Source organism: Geotrypetes seraphini, chromosome 17 (assembly GCF_902459505.1).
Source record: "Geotrypetes seraphini chromosome 17, aGeoSer1.1, whole genome shotgun sequence".
NCBI lineage: Eukaryota > Metazoa > Chordata > Amphibia > Gymnophiona > Dermophiidae > Geotrypetes > Geotrypetes seraphini.
In genome coordinates this window covers 18,342,268-18,358,763 of record NC_047100.1, presented here as the reverse complement: position 1 = coordinate 18,358,763, position 16,496 = coordinate 18,342,268, and the positions used below count along the sequence as shown (strand labels likewise).

General features: G+C 42.4%; 2 protein-coding genes across 13 annotated transcripts in view; one reads left to right on the top strand and one right to left on the bottom strand.

The window, feature by feature from the left end:
• LOC117351126 overlaps positions 1–16,496 on the bottom strand; it is a 690,625-nt gene that overhangs the window by 290,239 nt on the left and 383,890 nt on the right. The window lies entirely within an intron of this gene.
• The window catches only part of CFAP20DC (CFAP20 domain containing), a 153,794-nt gene that overhangs the window by 69,576 nt on the left and 67,722 nt on the right, over positions 1–16,496 (top strand). Inside the window, exons 8-11 of the mRNA XM_033925976.1 lie at positions 4,524–4,660; positions 6,817–7,000; positions 8,969–9,088; positions 13,866–13,997. Of these exons, the coding sequence (XP_033781867.1) occupies positions 4,524–4,660; positions 6,817–7,000; positions 8,969–9,088; positions 13,866–13,997 (573 nt within the window). The remainder of the gene's footprint in view (positions 1–4,523; positions 4,661–6,816; positions 7,001–8,968; positions 9,089–13,865; positions 13,998–16,496) is intronic.

Genomic DNA, 16,496 nt, shown 5'->3' with positions numbered 1-16,496 from the left:
CCCATATGAAGAACGTCTAAGCAGGCTGCAGTTATATTCTCTGGAAGAACGCAGAGAAAGGGGTGACATGATAGAGACATTCAAATATCTTACGGGCCGTATTGAGGTGGAGGAAGACATCTTCTTCCTTACGGGGCCCACGGCAACCAGAGGGCATCCGCTCAAAACTCAAGGGTGGGAGATTTCATGGTGACATCAGGAAATACTTCTTCACCGAAAGAGTGGTTGATCAATGGAATGGTCTTCCACGTCAGGTAGTTGAGGCCAGTTAACGCACTCGACTTCAAGGGACGATGGGATAAACATGTAGGTTCACTCCGGGGAAATGCTTAAAAAAGAGGATTCTCTTTGAGGAAGGGTTCTTGGAGTGGGTTCGCTCAGGGAAATTCTTAGAGGGAGGGTTCTTGTTGAGGGAGGGTTTTCGAGTGGGCAGACTTGTTGTGCCGACGGCCCTTTTCTGCCGTCATACTCTTATGTTTCTATCCTCAAATACACATAGCACATAGCATATTGACCCCCTCTTTTACTAAGGTGCACTAGCCGATTTGCTGCACTCTAAATGCTAACGCATCCACAGAATATAATGGACGTGTTAGCGTTTAGCATGTGCTAAATCGGCTAGCGCGCCTTAGTAAAAGGACTCCTTAGTGAGATGGACTAGTATACTCAACAGTAAATTGTTACATCCTCGCTATATATACATTTATATATTTTTTTTTGTGAAAGGTTTTTTATGCATGTGATGTTAGATTGGTAGAGCATTATTTTAACCTCTCAAGCATTTTGAGGCTTTTTCTTTCACTTTTAAGTAGTTCAGAGGTGCTTAGCAAATTTTCAATTAATGGGGTGAAGTTTTGTGTAATACGAGTTATCAATTACACCATTTAAATAGTTTGGTATTTGCATTAAACATATCTCTGCTGTCAAATTTCTACTAAACTTCTTTCTCTGACTCTGCAAATTACTGGAACTTGAAACACCTCTGAGGCCCCACCTGATGTACCATGATAACATTATGATTCTTATCTGCTGGGGTACCTTATACAAATAGGGGTTATTCTGTAAGGGACTGCCTAGTTTTAGGCAGCAAAAGATGAGATTGAGAGGGGACACGATTGAAACATTCAAGGTACTGAAGGAGATAGACTTAGTAGATAAAGACAAGTTGTTCACCCTCTCCAAGGTAGGGAGAACAAGAGGGCACTCTCTAAAGTTGAGAGGGGATAGATTCCGTACAAATGTAGGGAGGTTCTTCTTCACCCAGAAAGTGGTAGAAAACTGGAACGCCCTTCCGGAGTCTGTTATAGGGGAAAACACCTTCCAGGGATTCAAGACAATATTCGACAAGTTCCTGCTAAACTGGAACGTACGCAGGTGAGGCTGGACTCATTTAGAGCACTGGTCTTTGACCTGGGGGCAGCTGAGCGAGCGGACTGCTGGGCATGATGGACCACTGGTCTGACCCAGCAGCGGCAATTGTTATGTTCTTATGTGCCTGGGTAGAGCATACATACACTTGAATATACTTAGAGAATACTGTAATTTACATACGCTTCTCCAAACTAAGTCATCCATGGTATTGGCCTATGCTAAGACGTGGAAGACCTTCCAGCATTGGTGTGCCCAAGACCAGGTGCATCGTTGTTCGGTTCCAGTCGCGCAGATTCTCGCTTTTCTTCAGGCTGGTTTGGATAAATGCCTCACTGTGGCATCTCTGTGGGTGCAGGTGATCGGACTGTCCTGTTTTAGATCCTGGGACAGTCGGTTCTTTTTGGCGTTGCATCCGGCTGTTGCTCGATTCTTGAAGCGGGTTCTTTGGGTCTGGCTGCCTGTTAAGAATCCTTTCCTGGCTTGGGACCTTAATTTGCTGCAGTCGGGCCTTGCTAGAGCTCCCTTTGAGTTTTTTTTGAGATGCCTCTCTCTTGGATTTAACTCTCAAGACTATTTTTCTTGTTGCAATCACCTCTGCCCGTAGAGCTTCCGAACTGCAGGCGTTGTCTTGTAGAGATCCTTTTCTCCATATTTCAGAAGCGGTGGTTTGTTTCTTGAAATTGCGATTCAGTCAAGATTTTTAATAAACTTGAAAGTTCCTTCCTTTTTGCCGAAGATTGTTTTGGCTTTCCATGTCAATCAGGAAGTGTATTTGCCTGCTTTTCAGCTGACAGGTTCCAGAATTCAGGATTGCCTGCTAAAGAAATTTGACTTGCGCAGGGTGCACCTACATTATTTGGAGGTCACTAATGAATTTCAGATCTCTGACCATCTGTTTGTGCTGACTCATTTGGTTAAGCGGGGTGCTCCCGCTTTTGATATCCAGATGGATTCGTAAGGCCATTTTGTCAGCTTATATTCTGGCAGGACACATTCTTCCAGGAGTGTGGCTTCATCGTGGACCAAAGCTTGAGCTGTTCCTCCTGAAGAGATTTGCAGGGCGGCCACGTGATCTTCGCTTCACACGTTTGCCAAGTTCTACAGAGTGGATGTTGCTGCAAGGCAGGACTCAGCCTTCAGGTCCTCAGTCTTAATGGGCCGGCGCATCAAGCCCACCCTAGCTATTTTTAGGGGGACTGCTTTTGTACGTCCCTGTTATCTAGAATGTCTCAACTATTGCACTGGAAAAAGAGATTATGCTCTTACCCTGGTAAGCTCTTTTCCAGTAGATAGGTGAGACATTCTAGACTGCCCGCCCTGACCTTCCTGCGCCTGCTTTCAGTTTTCAGTCTACTTATGCTTCTCCAAGCTGATTCTTGGCCAGCCATTCGGGGTTGTGAAGAATCTGTACATATGTTCAACTTGTTAGGGAATAGTTTCTGAGCTCCTTTGATGCCTGTGTTGGCAGTTAACGGTACTGTTTAGTTGTTTATGAGAACAATAGTTTAGCTTGTATTTACTGGTGCCTCTACTTCACATGTATGGGTGCCTTTCTATGCTTGGGTACTGATTGCTAGAGGGCGCTAAGCTGATCTGTGATGTATACTGGAGGCAGAGTGAAAAATCTAGAGTGGATTCCTTCTGCAGCCCATGCGAGTATGGAGGAATAACCCTGCTTTCTAGAATGTCTCACCTATCTACTGGAAAAGAGTTTACCAGGATAAGTACATAATCTCTTTTTGGAGATTTCTCCAGCAGGAAGATTAAAGCAGTCAGAGCAACCGTGCAGAGGCTACTAGATTTAGTGACCATAGAAGCTGTACCGGATGAAGAATCAGGCTTAGGTAGATACTCCATATACTTCATAGTGTCCAAAAGAAGCTCAGGACTGGATACCAATTCTGGATCTCAAGGCTGTCAATGCGGCCCTCAAGACACCCCATTTCTGCATGAAAATGGTGCAGTTAGTCATTGTTTCCATGGCGCCAGGGGAATTTCTTACCTTGTTGAACTTAATGGAGGCTTATCTACACATTCTTGTATTTCAGGAACACCAAAAATTCTTGTATCTCCATGTTCTAGAGCAGCATTTCCAGTTTGTAGCCTTGCCGTTTGGGCTGGCCACAGTGCCTCGCACCTTCACCAAAGTAATGATGGTAATATCAGTGCACTTCTGCAAGGTGGGGATCAGGTTGATTGGCTGCTAAAAGCCCCATCTGAGTCCGAGGAGCAGGACAATAGTGGAAAGGATAATTCAGCTCCTGCAGAACCTGGAGTACCTCAGCATTTTGTCCAACACAAAGGAGAGCATGGTCTATCTGCCAGAGGCCTGCAGGGCAAAACTCACACGTCAGATCAGGGAATTTCAGGACAGTCCCACTCCCACAGCTTGTCATTATTTGCAGGTGTTGGGGGTCAATGGTAGCGTCTATAGATGTAATTTCCTGGGTCTTTTATCTTGATGGTGCTTGCAATGGGATGCATTGCAGATGCTACTGCCTTGGACAGTGGGGGCACATCATAGTCTGACCCGTGGCTGCAGCTGCAGTCCCTAGCCACAGGAGTCCCATGCTGCATCTCCAAATGGATGAATTTGACCATGGATGCCACCCTTTATACATAGGTATCACACTGCAAGGGACATCCAGTTTAGGGATACTGGGCCCCCTCCCAGAGGAAGTGGTCAATCAACTGGTTGTTGCTGAGAGCCACCTGCTTGGCACTGCAGATGTTCAGAAGTGCACTACAGGTCCTGGGTGCGAGTTTTCTCAGATAAAACAATGGTAATGGCCTATGTCAATCAGCAAGAGGGTATCCCTGTACCCCTCTGTTTTATGCTTTCTCTCTAGGGCTGACCATCTGCTTTGATATGAACACAGGAATCAGAGAGATGGGAGGCAGAGCAAAAAATTCTAATGAGGCTCTCTACACTGATTCTCATGGGAATAGATTGACTACCCGAAGGTTCAAGAATGATGTGCCTGTCTACTAGAAAGAAGATTAACGAGATAGATACCAAATCTTTCCTTAGCATACATAAGTGCTAGCATTCTATAAAATTCATCATTTGCTTTATTATTCCTAATGCCTTATAATACACTTTGTCCGTATTTCTTGTGAATCATGGTTCATGAATATTTATCTTTCAACAGATCAATTAGCTACCCGAGCATCAGGAAATATTCGAAGCAATAAAAATCAAGATGTTTCACATATTGCTTTTGGATCCAAAGTACTTGGGCCACCTCCATCTACTGGGAGAAAGCTTAGCTTGAGGATATCAGCAGATGTATGTATATTATGGGAGTACTTTTAAAAGTCATTTTTCCCATTTAAAGCATGTTTTACATCTGGGAAAGGGCTTTTCTAAATTATACATTGATATATACACATCTAGCCCCTTATTCCCTATAGTGTGCCAATTTTGGTGTGTATCTTCCTTACTACAATGGCAATTAAACACTAAAACAACGGTGAAATGGCAAGTACATACAAAGGGGCATTTTCGATATGATGTTGAAATCCAAGTTTGGTACATTAATTAATTCAGGGACCCTTTTACTAAAGGGAGTTAAGCCCTAATGCAGGCATCAAATTGTTTTGCGGTAATTTCCCTGTTGTGCATCCAAGCGCTTCCTGCTTTAATAGCATGCACACTAATGGCTGCATTAGCACATGATCTGCATTAAAATGCTTTTTGAAAAGTATAAAACAGTGTTTTTCAACCTTTTTACACCCGTGGACCGGCAGAAATAAAAGAATTATTTTGTGGACCGGCAAACTTCTAGGACTAAAATTTAAAAGCCCCATTTCCGCCCCATCTCCGCAAGCTCGGTCCCCCAAATCATCTGATCCCATGCGCACAAGCCTCAGTTATGATTTTATATTGAATGCATTTTATTAAAGTATGAAAAGAAACAATATTCTGTACAATTGTCATTTTATAAATACAAATAATACAGAGCAAGGATCAACAAAACCCCTGTCTCCCCTCCCCTTCACATATCTACTATCAAGAAAACTGAATAAGCCATGCAACACAGAAATATCATGCTAACAGAATACTGCAGTCACACATGACAGGAATAGTGTTAGGAGAGTGCAACTAGGGCAACTATCCCCTGGTCAGAGAGCGCCCTAAGCCAACTGGAAGCTAAAAAAGCACTGCCTGGGCTTTGCAGTCCCAAGTTATGTCTAACACCAGCTCTAGCAGGATATATATTTCAAATCTGATATATTCTAATCACAAAATAGAAATAAAATTATTTTTTTTCTACCTTTTGTCGTCTCTGGTTTCTACTTTCATCTTCTTTTCATTCTCTTCCTTCCAGCGTCTGCCCTCTCTGTCTCTTCAATCCAGCATCTGCCCCTTCCATCCACTGTCTGCCCTCTCCCCTTTCCATATGGTATCTGTCTTCTTTCTATGCCCCTCTCCCCTTTCCATCCAGCCTGTGCCCCTTCTCTCCTTTTTACAAGATTCATTCCAGCTTCACTGCTCTCTTCATTTTTCTCTCTCCTACACCAGATCTAGCATCGTTGTCCCTCTCTGCTTATTTCTCTGCTGACCCCTTCCCATCATCAATCTCTCTACTTTCTCATGCTTCTCTCTCCCCTTCCCCTCCTCTAATCTTCCTGCCAACTGTTTCCTTCCTGTTTTCCTTCTCCCTTCCCTCCTCCTCCTGTCCAGCAGTAACTCTCTTCCCTTCCTCCCCTCCCAGCAGCATCTCTCCTTCTCCTTCCCTCCAGGTCCAGTAGCAGCTGTCCCTTTTTTTCCCTTGTCCAGAAGCTTCCCAGACTCCTTTCCCTACTCCCCTCTCAGCATCAATTCTCCTTCTCCATGTCCAGTAGCAGCTGTCCCTTTATTTTCCCTTGCCCAGCAGCTTCCAAGCCTCCAACAGTGGTTTTCTCTCCTCCCAGCAGCTCTCCTTACTTGCCAGTGCAGTGATTCAGGAAGGCAGCCTCGGGTCCTTTGTTGGGCCACGCCGCCTCTGAGGAAAGAGGAAGTTGCATCATCAGAGACGGCTATGACTCAGCAAAAGCCCCAAGGCTGCCTTCGTGAATCGCTGCTCTGGTAAGTAAGGAGAGCTGTAGAGAGGGGAGAAAGCCACTGTCGGAGGCTCCCCATGATCTCTCCGGCCCAGCTGAAAATATCTCGATCTTGCCGGCCCTGCGCAGACCGGCAGAAATTTCCTATGGACCGGCGGTTGAAGAACAGTGGTCTAAAACATGATGCGTAAAATCTGGACTGAGTGTAGATACAGAGGATTTTAGAGGATTTTATTCATTTAAAATAATATATAACATCATATTTCTTTCTAGGTTAGTTTGGTGTTTTACTTCTTTGGTTGATCTTCATATGTGTTTGAAATAGCTTAGCTAACATTTGTTTGGATTAATTTAAATGTTAGATTTTTGTTTACAAATTCTATTTCTTCCCTTGCTAAGGCAGTAAAGTTGATGAGTGACAGAAATGATAAATCAGCACGCCAACCTAATCTTTGCATAACAGAGGAGTCGGAACAACCTTCTGACAGATTTTATCTTCTTTCATCACAATTTCATGATGCTTCAGACCAACGAAACAAAGAAAATATTCACCAAATAAGGCAAAAAGAATTACCTGCTTCTGGTAAGAAATCAAATATTAGCCATGACATGAGGAGGTTGTATCAAACAGTTCAATAAAATATGTCCTCGGCCCTTATAGCCAATTAGATTGTCAGGATACCCACAATGAATTTGCATGAGACCAATCTCCCTATGGGGTCCTCAGAACAAGTTTGGGTAGCCCTGCATATTCAAAAATATATAACTGCCTGGATACTTTATATTACAGTATAATCTCGTTATAACGGACTCGCTTATAATGGAACCTTGCTTATAGCGGACAAGGTCTACTGGTCCCGGCCGAGCGCCATTATAAGCATACAGAAAATCATTAGATATAGCGGTCTCGCATATAACGGACTTTTGGATATAACGGACAAACAATTTGGTCTCCAGAGCCACTTTCATTCGGCTATAACAGACATGCAGGCTCCGCCTACAAGGCACGTGGCATGCCGGTGATAAAGCATCAAAATGCAGCCCAGAAAAGAATGACAGAGTATTTTTCTTTCCAGTACAGTACGACATAATGCTTTAGAACATCTTTTAGGGTTCTGGTTTTGCAATCATTTTGTGCCATACCAATGTTTTGCTGAGTTTTGTTCTTGATGTTGCTGATATGCTTGTGCAGAGATGGTTGTTCATTGATTGTACGTTGTTTCAAGTTGCCCTAAATAAAGTTTTTTAAAAAATGCAACTTTGGATATAACGGACTCTGGATATAATGGCCCGTTTTTCCAGGTCCCTTGAAGTCCGTTATAACAAGATTATACTGTATTGCATTTTTAACAGCTATAGAGGTGGAAAGGGTTATGGAGGGAGGTCTGGGTATGGGGGAAGTTTGGTCCTAAATTATTCATTAGATATTAATTCTAAGATTTATTTTGTGTATCACATATACAATACTGCACAAGTAGGGGAGGTAGCTTTGGATTGGATAAGAGAGCTTTTATTCATTTAATACATTTATATATTGCCTAGAATCTAGGGGGTTTCCAATATCAAGGACATTCATAAAAATTTTCATACAATCATCGACAAAACAATATTGATGGCTTTGATTGCTTTGTGTTGTTTTGCACAAAGTGATTTTGTAATGCCTGTGTATCGATCAGTTATTGAGTTCTAATAGAAAAAGATTTGGCATAAAAAAATGCAATCTCCACAAAATAGATAGAGACCACTGCACAAGTCTTCTAATCCGTGTTCATACCAATATACAGTAAAACCTTGGATTTCAGGTAACTTGGTTTGCAAGTGTTTTACAAGACAAGCAAAATATTTATTAAATGTTAACTTGATATATAAGCAAGATCTTGCAATACAAGTACATACAGTATACACCAGTGGTCTCAAACTCGCGGCCCAGGGGCCACATGCGACCCGCCAGGTACGATTTTGAGGTCCTCGGTATGTGTATCATAATCACAGAAGTAAAATAAAACAGTTTCTTGATCATATGACTCTTTAGCTATAAGTTACAATATTATTAAGAATCAGCCAAAAGGAAAGATTTATAAACCATAAAGAGTTTCACCTCATGCAAAATTGTCATTTCTTTAATAAGACATTAACTATTTTTTCTGAGGCCCTCCAAGTATCTACAAATCCAAAATGTAGCCCTGCAAAGGGTTGGAGTTTGAGACCACTGATATCCACACATCACATCATCACAACTGAGCCAGTGGTTGTTCTTCTATCTCTCTCTCTCTCTGTGTGACACTGCAGAAGTGTAGCGACTGTTCTAAACAAGCAAGTTCTTGAAATACGAGTACATACAATATTTTGTATTTAAGTTTTTCGGTTGTGGCGTTTCCATTATTTTTGGGGGGGAAATTTGTTTTGATATATGAGTGTTTCTGTTTATATCAGAGTTTAGCTTTATTAAAGACTATTTGATTTTACTATTTATGACAGTTAAAATTTGGATGGTGTCTGTAACTGTTTATATACTTGTTTTCCATTCATCGATGTGGTCCTTCTTCTATAGTAGATCAGCAGATCATTCAACCATATCCACTTCCATCTCGAGAAACATCAGCAGATAAGAATAACAACAGGAGAAGACTGCATATGAGAAGTACTGACAAAGATATGACAGAGATAATTGGTAGTATGAAAATAACTCGATCATTATCTGTTAATTTTATATACATTTTAGGGCTGCACATTAATCGCGATTAATGCTGTGATTAACACATTTATTAATAACAATTTTAAAATTAATACATTTAACTGAATTGCAGTTTCCTGTCTATTTCCTCCAAGCATCTCTCCCTCTCTCTTTCAATCTCAACCCCTATCCTCCGCACAATCCAGCATCTCCCCTGCACCCCACCTATGATTCAACATTTCCTCCTCTCTCAATCCCCCCCACCCCCTGCAGTCTACCTTAAAACTGGTCCCCAGTACCTCTCTAGTCTACTGGTCTAGCATCTCTCCTTCTCTTCCCTTATCCTTCGCCCATACCTAGGAATCGACATCCTCCCCTCGCCCTCTCATACCTTTAAAGCTGATTTTCTACTGGTCTATAGCAGTGACAGCGATACTTGCAGCCAGATCTAAAGAACATAAGATTTGCCGCTGCTAGGTCAGACCAGTTGTCCATCGTGCCCAGCAGTCCGCTCACACGACGGCCCTTAGGTCAAAGACCAGTGCCCTATTTGAGTCTAGCCTTACCTGCGTATATTCTGGTCCAGCAGGAACATATCTAACCTTTTCTTGAATCCCTGAAGGGTGTTTTCACCTATAACAGCCTCTGGAAGAGCGTTCTAGATTTCTACCTATCTCTGGGTGAAGAAGAACTTCCTTATGTTTGTATGGAATCTATCCCCTTTTAACTTTAGCAAGTGCCCTCTCCACCTTGGAGAGGGTGAACAATCTCTCTTTCTTTACTAAGTCAATTCTCTTCAATATCTTGAATGTTTCGATCATGTCCCCTCTCTCAGTCTCCTCTTTTCAAGGCCCAGTTTCTCTAGCCTCTCATTGTACAGCAACCCCTCCAGTCCCTGAACCATTTTAGTTGCTCTTCTCTGGACCCTTTTGAGTAGTACTATGTCCTTTTTCATGTACGGTGACTAGTGTTGGACGCAGTATTCCAGGTGGGGGGTGTACCATGTCCCGGTACAGCGGCATGATAACCTTCTCAGATCTGATTGTGATCCCCTTCTTAATCATTCCTAGCATTCTGTTTGCCATTTTCGCCACTTGTGCGGACAGTTTCATTGACTTGTCTCCGAGTATAGCACCGGACATCCTGTATTTGTGTATATTTTTGTTACAGAAATGCATCACCTTGCACTTATCCACGTTGAACTTCATTTGCCATTTTGCGGCCCATTCCTCGAGTATGTTTATGTCTCATTGTAGGTCCTCACTACTCTGAATAACTTTGTATCGTCCGCAAATTTGATCACCTCACTCATCGTGCCAATTTCTAGGTCGTTTATAAATATGTTGAAGAGCACGGGTCCGAGCACCGAACCCTGCGGCACTCCACTCGTAACGCTTTTCCAGTCCAAGTATTGTCCATTTACCCCCACTCTCTGTTTCCTATCCGCCAACCAGTTTTTAATCCACGTGAGTATATCACCCTCGATTCCATGGCTTGCAATTTTTCGAAGTAGAGGTTCAAATAATGTGAGACCTTGTCGAACGCGTTCTGAAAATCTAGATATATGATGTCGACTGGGTCACCCTTGTCTATCTGCCTGTTAACTCCCTCGAAGAAGTGCAGCAAGTTCGTCAAGCAAGATCTTCCTTTGCTGAAGCTGGCTGGTCCTAATCAGATTGTGTCCCTCAAGGTGATCAATGATGCGGTCCTTTATCAGCGTCTCTACCATCTTACTCACCATTCTGTAGTTTCCAGGATCTCCCCTCGAATCTTTCTTGAAGATCGGTATAACATTCGCCACTTTCCAGTCTTCTGGAATCCTTCCCGATTTGATCGACAGATTGGCTATTAGTTGAAGCAGTTCAGCTATAGCCCCTTTCAGTTCCTTGATTACCCTCAGATGGAGGCCATCCAGTCCCGGTGATTTATCATTTTTAAGCCTATCAATCTGCCTGCATACCTCTTCTAAACTGACCATCGACCCTGTCAGTCTGACCCATCCCTCCCTCTCTTGACGTTGTTTCTTATTTTCATATAGATGGAATGGTTAAAGGAAAAGTTATAGAGCAGACTGCAGGTAGTGTATATGATCTCAAGATAATTTTTTTTGACAAAAATTGCTTTGTAGGCTGATTCTTATTCCCCTATTTATCTATCATTTCATTTTAAAGTGGATTATTTGTCCAATTGATACTTTTAAATACTGCCCGTGAAGCAGGCATTATGGGCCCAGTATATGTCACCTAAAAAATTGGAACTGACTAGTGCAGTGCTAAGTGCGATTCTCTAAAAGTTAGTCATCCATTATAGAATCATGCTTAGGGCTGTCTAAGCATGCTAGGTGGGCCAATGTTGGTGCCTAACTTTAGGTGCGCTTTATAGAACTTGGGGGTATGTGCTGAAACATGTTGGGCTGATGAATTAGTATACAAGTGTTTTGTACTCAGGGTAGAGGTGTGCTTGTCAAAGAACTTTCAATAAATATCAACTGGCTCTGAATTGCTGCCCTGTGTTTGTGGAGACCAGTAGAAACTAAACTAAACTAAAGCTTAGGCTTATATACCGCATCTTCTCTATAACAACAGAGCTCGGCAAGGTTTTTTACAAGAAATTAGAAAGGAAACAGGTACAATATGGATTTGGAATAGTATGGAGAGGAGCGGAATTTATAACTTTGAAAATAGCCAAGTTTTCCGATGTTTTCAAAATGGTTGGAAAGAGCCCAGATCGCGCAGTTGAACAGGAAAATTATTCCACAGCTCAATAATTATGAAAAGTAGAGTCTTCCCTACTTTGCCAATGTAGGTAACGCCTTTCGACGTAGGAAAAGGACAATTTAAATTTTTGAGTAGATCTGGTAATGTCAGATCTTACAGAATTCCAAGACAGGGGAATTAAAGAAGGAAAGATGCCATGCAAGATCTTAAATGTTAAGCAGGCACATTTAAAATAAATTCGAGAGTGGACATTACTCACAAACAATGGCACCAGGAAAGGACTGGGCCCCTAAACCCAAAATCACTGAGGGGATATGATAGAGACTTACAAGATCATGAAGGGCATAGAGAGAGTAGAGAGGGACAGATTCTTCAAACTTTCAGAACATAAAAAAACAAGAGGGCATTTGGAAAAGTTGAAAGGGGACAGATTCAAAACAAATGCTAGGAAGTTCTTCTTTACCCAACGTGTGGTGGACACCTGGAATGCAATTCCAGAGGATGTTATAGGGCAGAGTACGGTACTGGGGTTCAAGAAAGGATTAGACAAATTCCTGCTGGAAAAGGGGATAGAGGGGTATAGATAGAGGATTACTGCACAGGTCCTGGAACTGTTGGGCCGCCGCGTGAGCGGACTGCTGGGCACGATGGACCTCAGGTCTGACCCAGCGGAGGCATTTCTTATGTTCTTATGTCTACCAGGTCAAATGCGCTGATAGGTCAGATTGGATTATGACTGCGCTGTGACCCTTGCTTAGAAGTTCTTTGCCGTGCTACTAGTGCTGTGACCACCATCTCAGTGCTATGTTTCTTCCTGAATGTGGGTCCCAGTTCTTTATGTGTCTCTCCCCTCATTTGTTCTCCCCTCTTGACAAATTAACCCCAAGTTTCTTCCTTCCCTTCAGATTAACCCGTAGTAGTTTTCCCTTTTCTTTGAATCTCTTCATGACTAAGTTTTTTCTCTCCCTAAAGTTGCTCTCTCTCTCTGTCTCTCAAGACAGCAGGAAATTTGCTTAATTATATGTCATCTGCTGCTGCTGTGGGTCCAAACTCACAGGGTGAGCCACAAAATCTCATGGATCATTAAGAGACTGCTCCACAGCAGCAGGGAATGACATGCAATTAAATGCATCTCCTGGTGCCAGCTATAGAGGAGGAGGAGGGGGGGGGCAAATGCATTTTCTCCACTAGATTAGATCAAGCTTAGGCAGCAGGAGCTGAAATGGCTAAAATTTGCACATGTACAAAATCAAATATGTGCATGCGGTTTTGCTCCCTTGACCCAAACAAGCTGACAAGATTGCACTTTTACTATAGTTAAAATTGCGTATGCTATGGAAGCTTAGAAGCAAGCCAGAGCTGTTCTAGAGGTGGGAAATGCTTAAAAAGGGAAGTGGAGGGGAGGTGAGTGGTTCATAGTCTAAAGCACGTGAGGACAAAGGCGCGCGGACTTCATCGCGACGAAGAAAAACCGTATTTTAAAGGGCTCCGACGGGGGGTGTTGGTGGGGAACCCCCCCCCCCCCACTTTACTTAATAGAGATTGCGCTGGCGTTGGGGGGGGTTTGTAACCCCCCTCATTATACTGGAAACTTAACTTTTTCCCTGTTTTTAGGGAAAAAGTTAAGTTCTCAGTATAATGTGGAGGTTTACACCCCCCACACCCCCCTAACTTGGCAGCGTGAGGAAGCGCAATCCCTATTAAGTAGAGTGGGGGGGGTTCCCCCCCCCCCACACACCCCCTGTCAGATCCCTTTAAAATACGGGTTTTCGTCAGCGCGATTAAGCCCTGCGTTCAGTTGTCCACGCGCCTTTGTCCCGTCACCACTCTGAATAGTTACAAATGGCACATGAGGCAGCGCAGATGCACTAGGGGTCCATTTTGGCTGTAATAGAAGTTCCAAGGCAGCAAGAAGAAAGCGTATGGACAATTTTACTTAACTGAGCAGTATGGGTTTTGCATCCTGGCGGTCTGAAGGTGGAAAGATCTCTGTGAAATTATTACATTTTAGGTCTTGCAGTTTAAATATGTAAATAAATAATGTATTTCTTTTCTAGACAGTTCTTCAGGACGCTGCAAAAATGAAGATAAGCCCTCAGTTAAGCTCAGAACACCTTCGTGTGAAAAACTGAACAATTTAGAATTATCAAATAGCTCTTGCTTGCAACAGCTGTCATCTCACCAAACAGGTTAGAGTTTCCAGAATATAATGGGCCTAAATTCAGCAGCTCTTATCCGGCTAGGAGCTGCTTCTACCAGAGCCATACACAAATTTTCAGTAGCGTTATCTGGATCATGCTACTGAAACATTTCACCGACCACCCGGCGGTATCCAGGTGGAGCAGAGCCAAGAATCTGGATAATGTCCAATTGTGGGAGTCTATACCCGGGGATCAGCATTTGGGTATAAATTTAAACTGTGTAGCCAGCATTTAAATCCACGGCTGACTGCAGCGTTTCCGTATCAGGGGGAATGTTTGTAAGCATCTGAAAAGCATCCATCTGCTTCAATTGCTATTTTTTCTTCTGGTTCCTAAAAGTTAAAATAAAATCCCTGCTGTGTTGGATTTATATTTCCCAACTTTTCAGGGTTGGGAAGCCTTCCGATTTTACAGAAATCTCTTGAGTTTAATTACATTAACATACAGTACGCTTGATCCCATGTGCTCTGTCCCCATGCCAGATTTTCAGTCTGACCAGGTGTTGTTGTGGAATGCTTTGTAGCTCATCTGAGCCTCGTGTGCATACTGTATTGGTATATTTTCATTACAATGCAAAGCTCATTTGTTCAGACAATGTAAAATGAAGGCATTCTGGCCATTACTTAAAAATATAGAAAGGATAGTAGCATTCATGTAAAGATTAACAGAGACTCAGAAGCGATTTTAAAAAATCTCCTTATGCTTCTTTGACTTTATAGTTTATTCAGTTTTTGATTAAACGCTTTTTCGATTCTACAAAGCGTTGTACAAAGTAAAAACATTAACATTTAAACAAAAATAACAATTAAACATACTTTCCTATAAAAACTACAAGGCTACAAACCGTACAAACTGGGTAGATATTGACCCGTAGGTCATAGATACATGTGGGAAGGGGGGAGAAATACAATTGTAATAGAAAAGTGAGGAACGTATAAGGGAAAAACACTTAGGAACTGGGGAACAGTATAAAATTAATAGTTAAAAGACAGTAGTTCAGTTAAAAGCATCTTTAAAAAGAAAGCACTTTAAATTGCTTTTAAAATTTTTTAGGTTTTTTTCCATTTTTAGATATAAAGGGAGAGCATTCCAGATTGTAGGGGCTGTTACAGAAAACGTGGAGGTGCGACGCGTGCCAATGATTTTTAAAGAGGGAATATTAAGGTTATATTGAGAGATAGATCTTAAGAACATAAGAACATAAGCAGTGCCTCCGCCGGGTCAGACCATAGGTCCATCCTGCCCGGCAGTCCGCTCCCGCGGCGGCCCGAACAGGTCACGGCCTGTCTGAGTCACCAGAAGGGGCCCCCTTGCCACCTTGGTTTCCCATTGAGTTCTATCTTCCCATCGAAGTCCTAACCCTCCGGTCTTGCACATGCACGACCAGAGCAGGCCGCGACCCCTGGTTAGCTTTCTATACCTGTGTTACATCTCAGCACCTCTCTCAGTATCCCACGATCCCCCTATCCCTCAGGAATCCGTCCAATCCCTGTTTGAATCCTTGTACCGTACTCTGCCTGATCACTTCCTCCGGTAGCGCATTCCAAGTGTCCACGACCCTTTGGGTGAAAAAAAACTTCCTTGCATTTGTTCTGAACCTATCTCCCTTCAGTTTCTCCGAATTCCCCCTCGTGCCTGTTGACCCCTTCAGCCTGAAGAATCTGTCCCCTGAAGATCTTGGGGGGGGTCGTATGGAATCAGAAGTCTATCTATGAATGCTGGTGTGTTGGTCTGCATTGTTTTAAATGTCAGAAGGGCGATTTTATAAGTTACCCTGTGTGAAACTGGCAACCAGTGGGCGTTTTGAAGCAAAGGGGTAACATGATCATATTTTTTTGCGCCCGAGATTATTTTAATGGCCGTATTTTGAATAAGCTGCAAGCGTTTTAAGTCTTTGTGATAGATACCATTTAGTAAAGAGTTACAGTAATCCATTTTGGAAATTACTAGGGAATGAATCAGAATGTTAAGGGAACTAATATCTAGAAGAGGGGCCAATGATCTAATCATTCTTAATTTATAATAACAACTTTTTACTATTGCACTTATTTGAGGACGACATGTTAGCTTATTGTCAATTAAAACACCTAAAATTTTTGTAGTTGTAATTAATGGAAGTGGAATGTTTTCGATAATGACTGGAGATATTAATTGTGCTCCCTCTTTTCCGGAAAAGAGAAGAGTATTTGTTTTTAAGATATTTAAAGAAAGCTTGTTTATGTTTAACCAGTCGTGGACTTTACTTAATTTATGGTTAATTGCCTGAATCTCGGTTTGGATATTCGGGTCAAGGGGGTGCAGTAATTGTAGATCGTCTGCATAAGCGTAAACCGTAAATCCTATTGATTGACAGAGGGTCAAAAGCGGGGCCAAATAGATATTAAATAATAAAGGAGATAAAATAGAGCCTTCGTATTTATTCTTTTGTGTGACTGTTCTATTTAAAAACACCTTTTCCTGTTAATTACTGAGCAGTGAACCTTATAG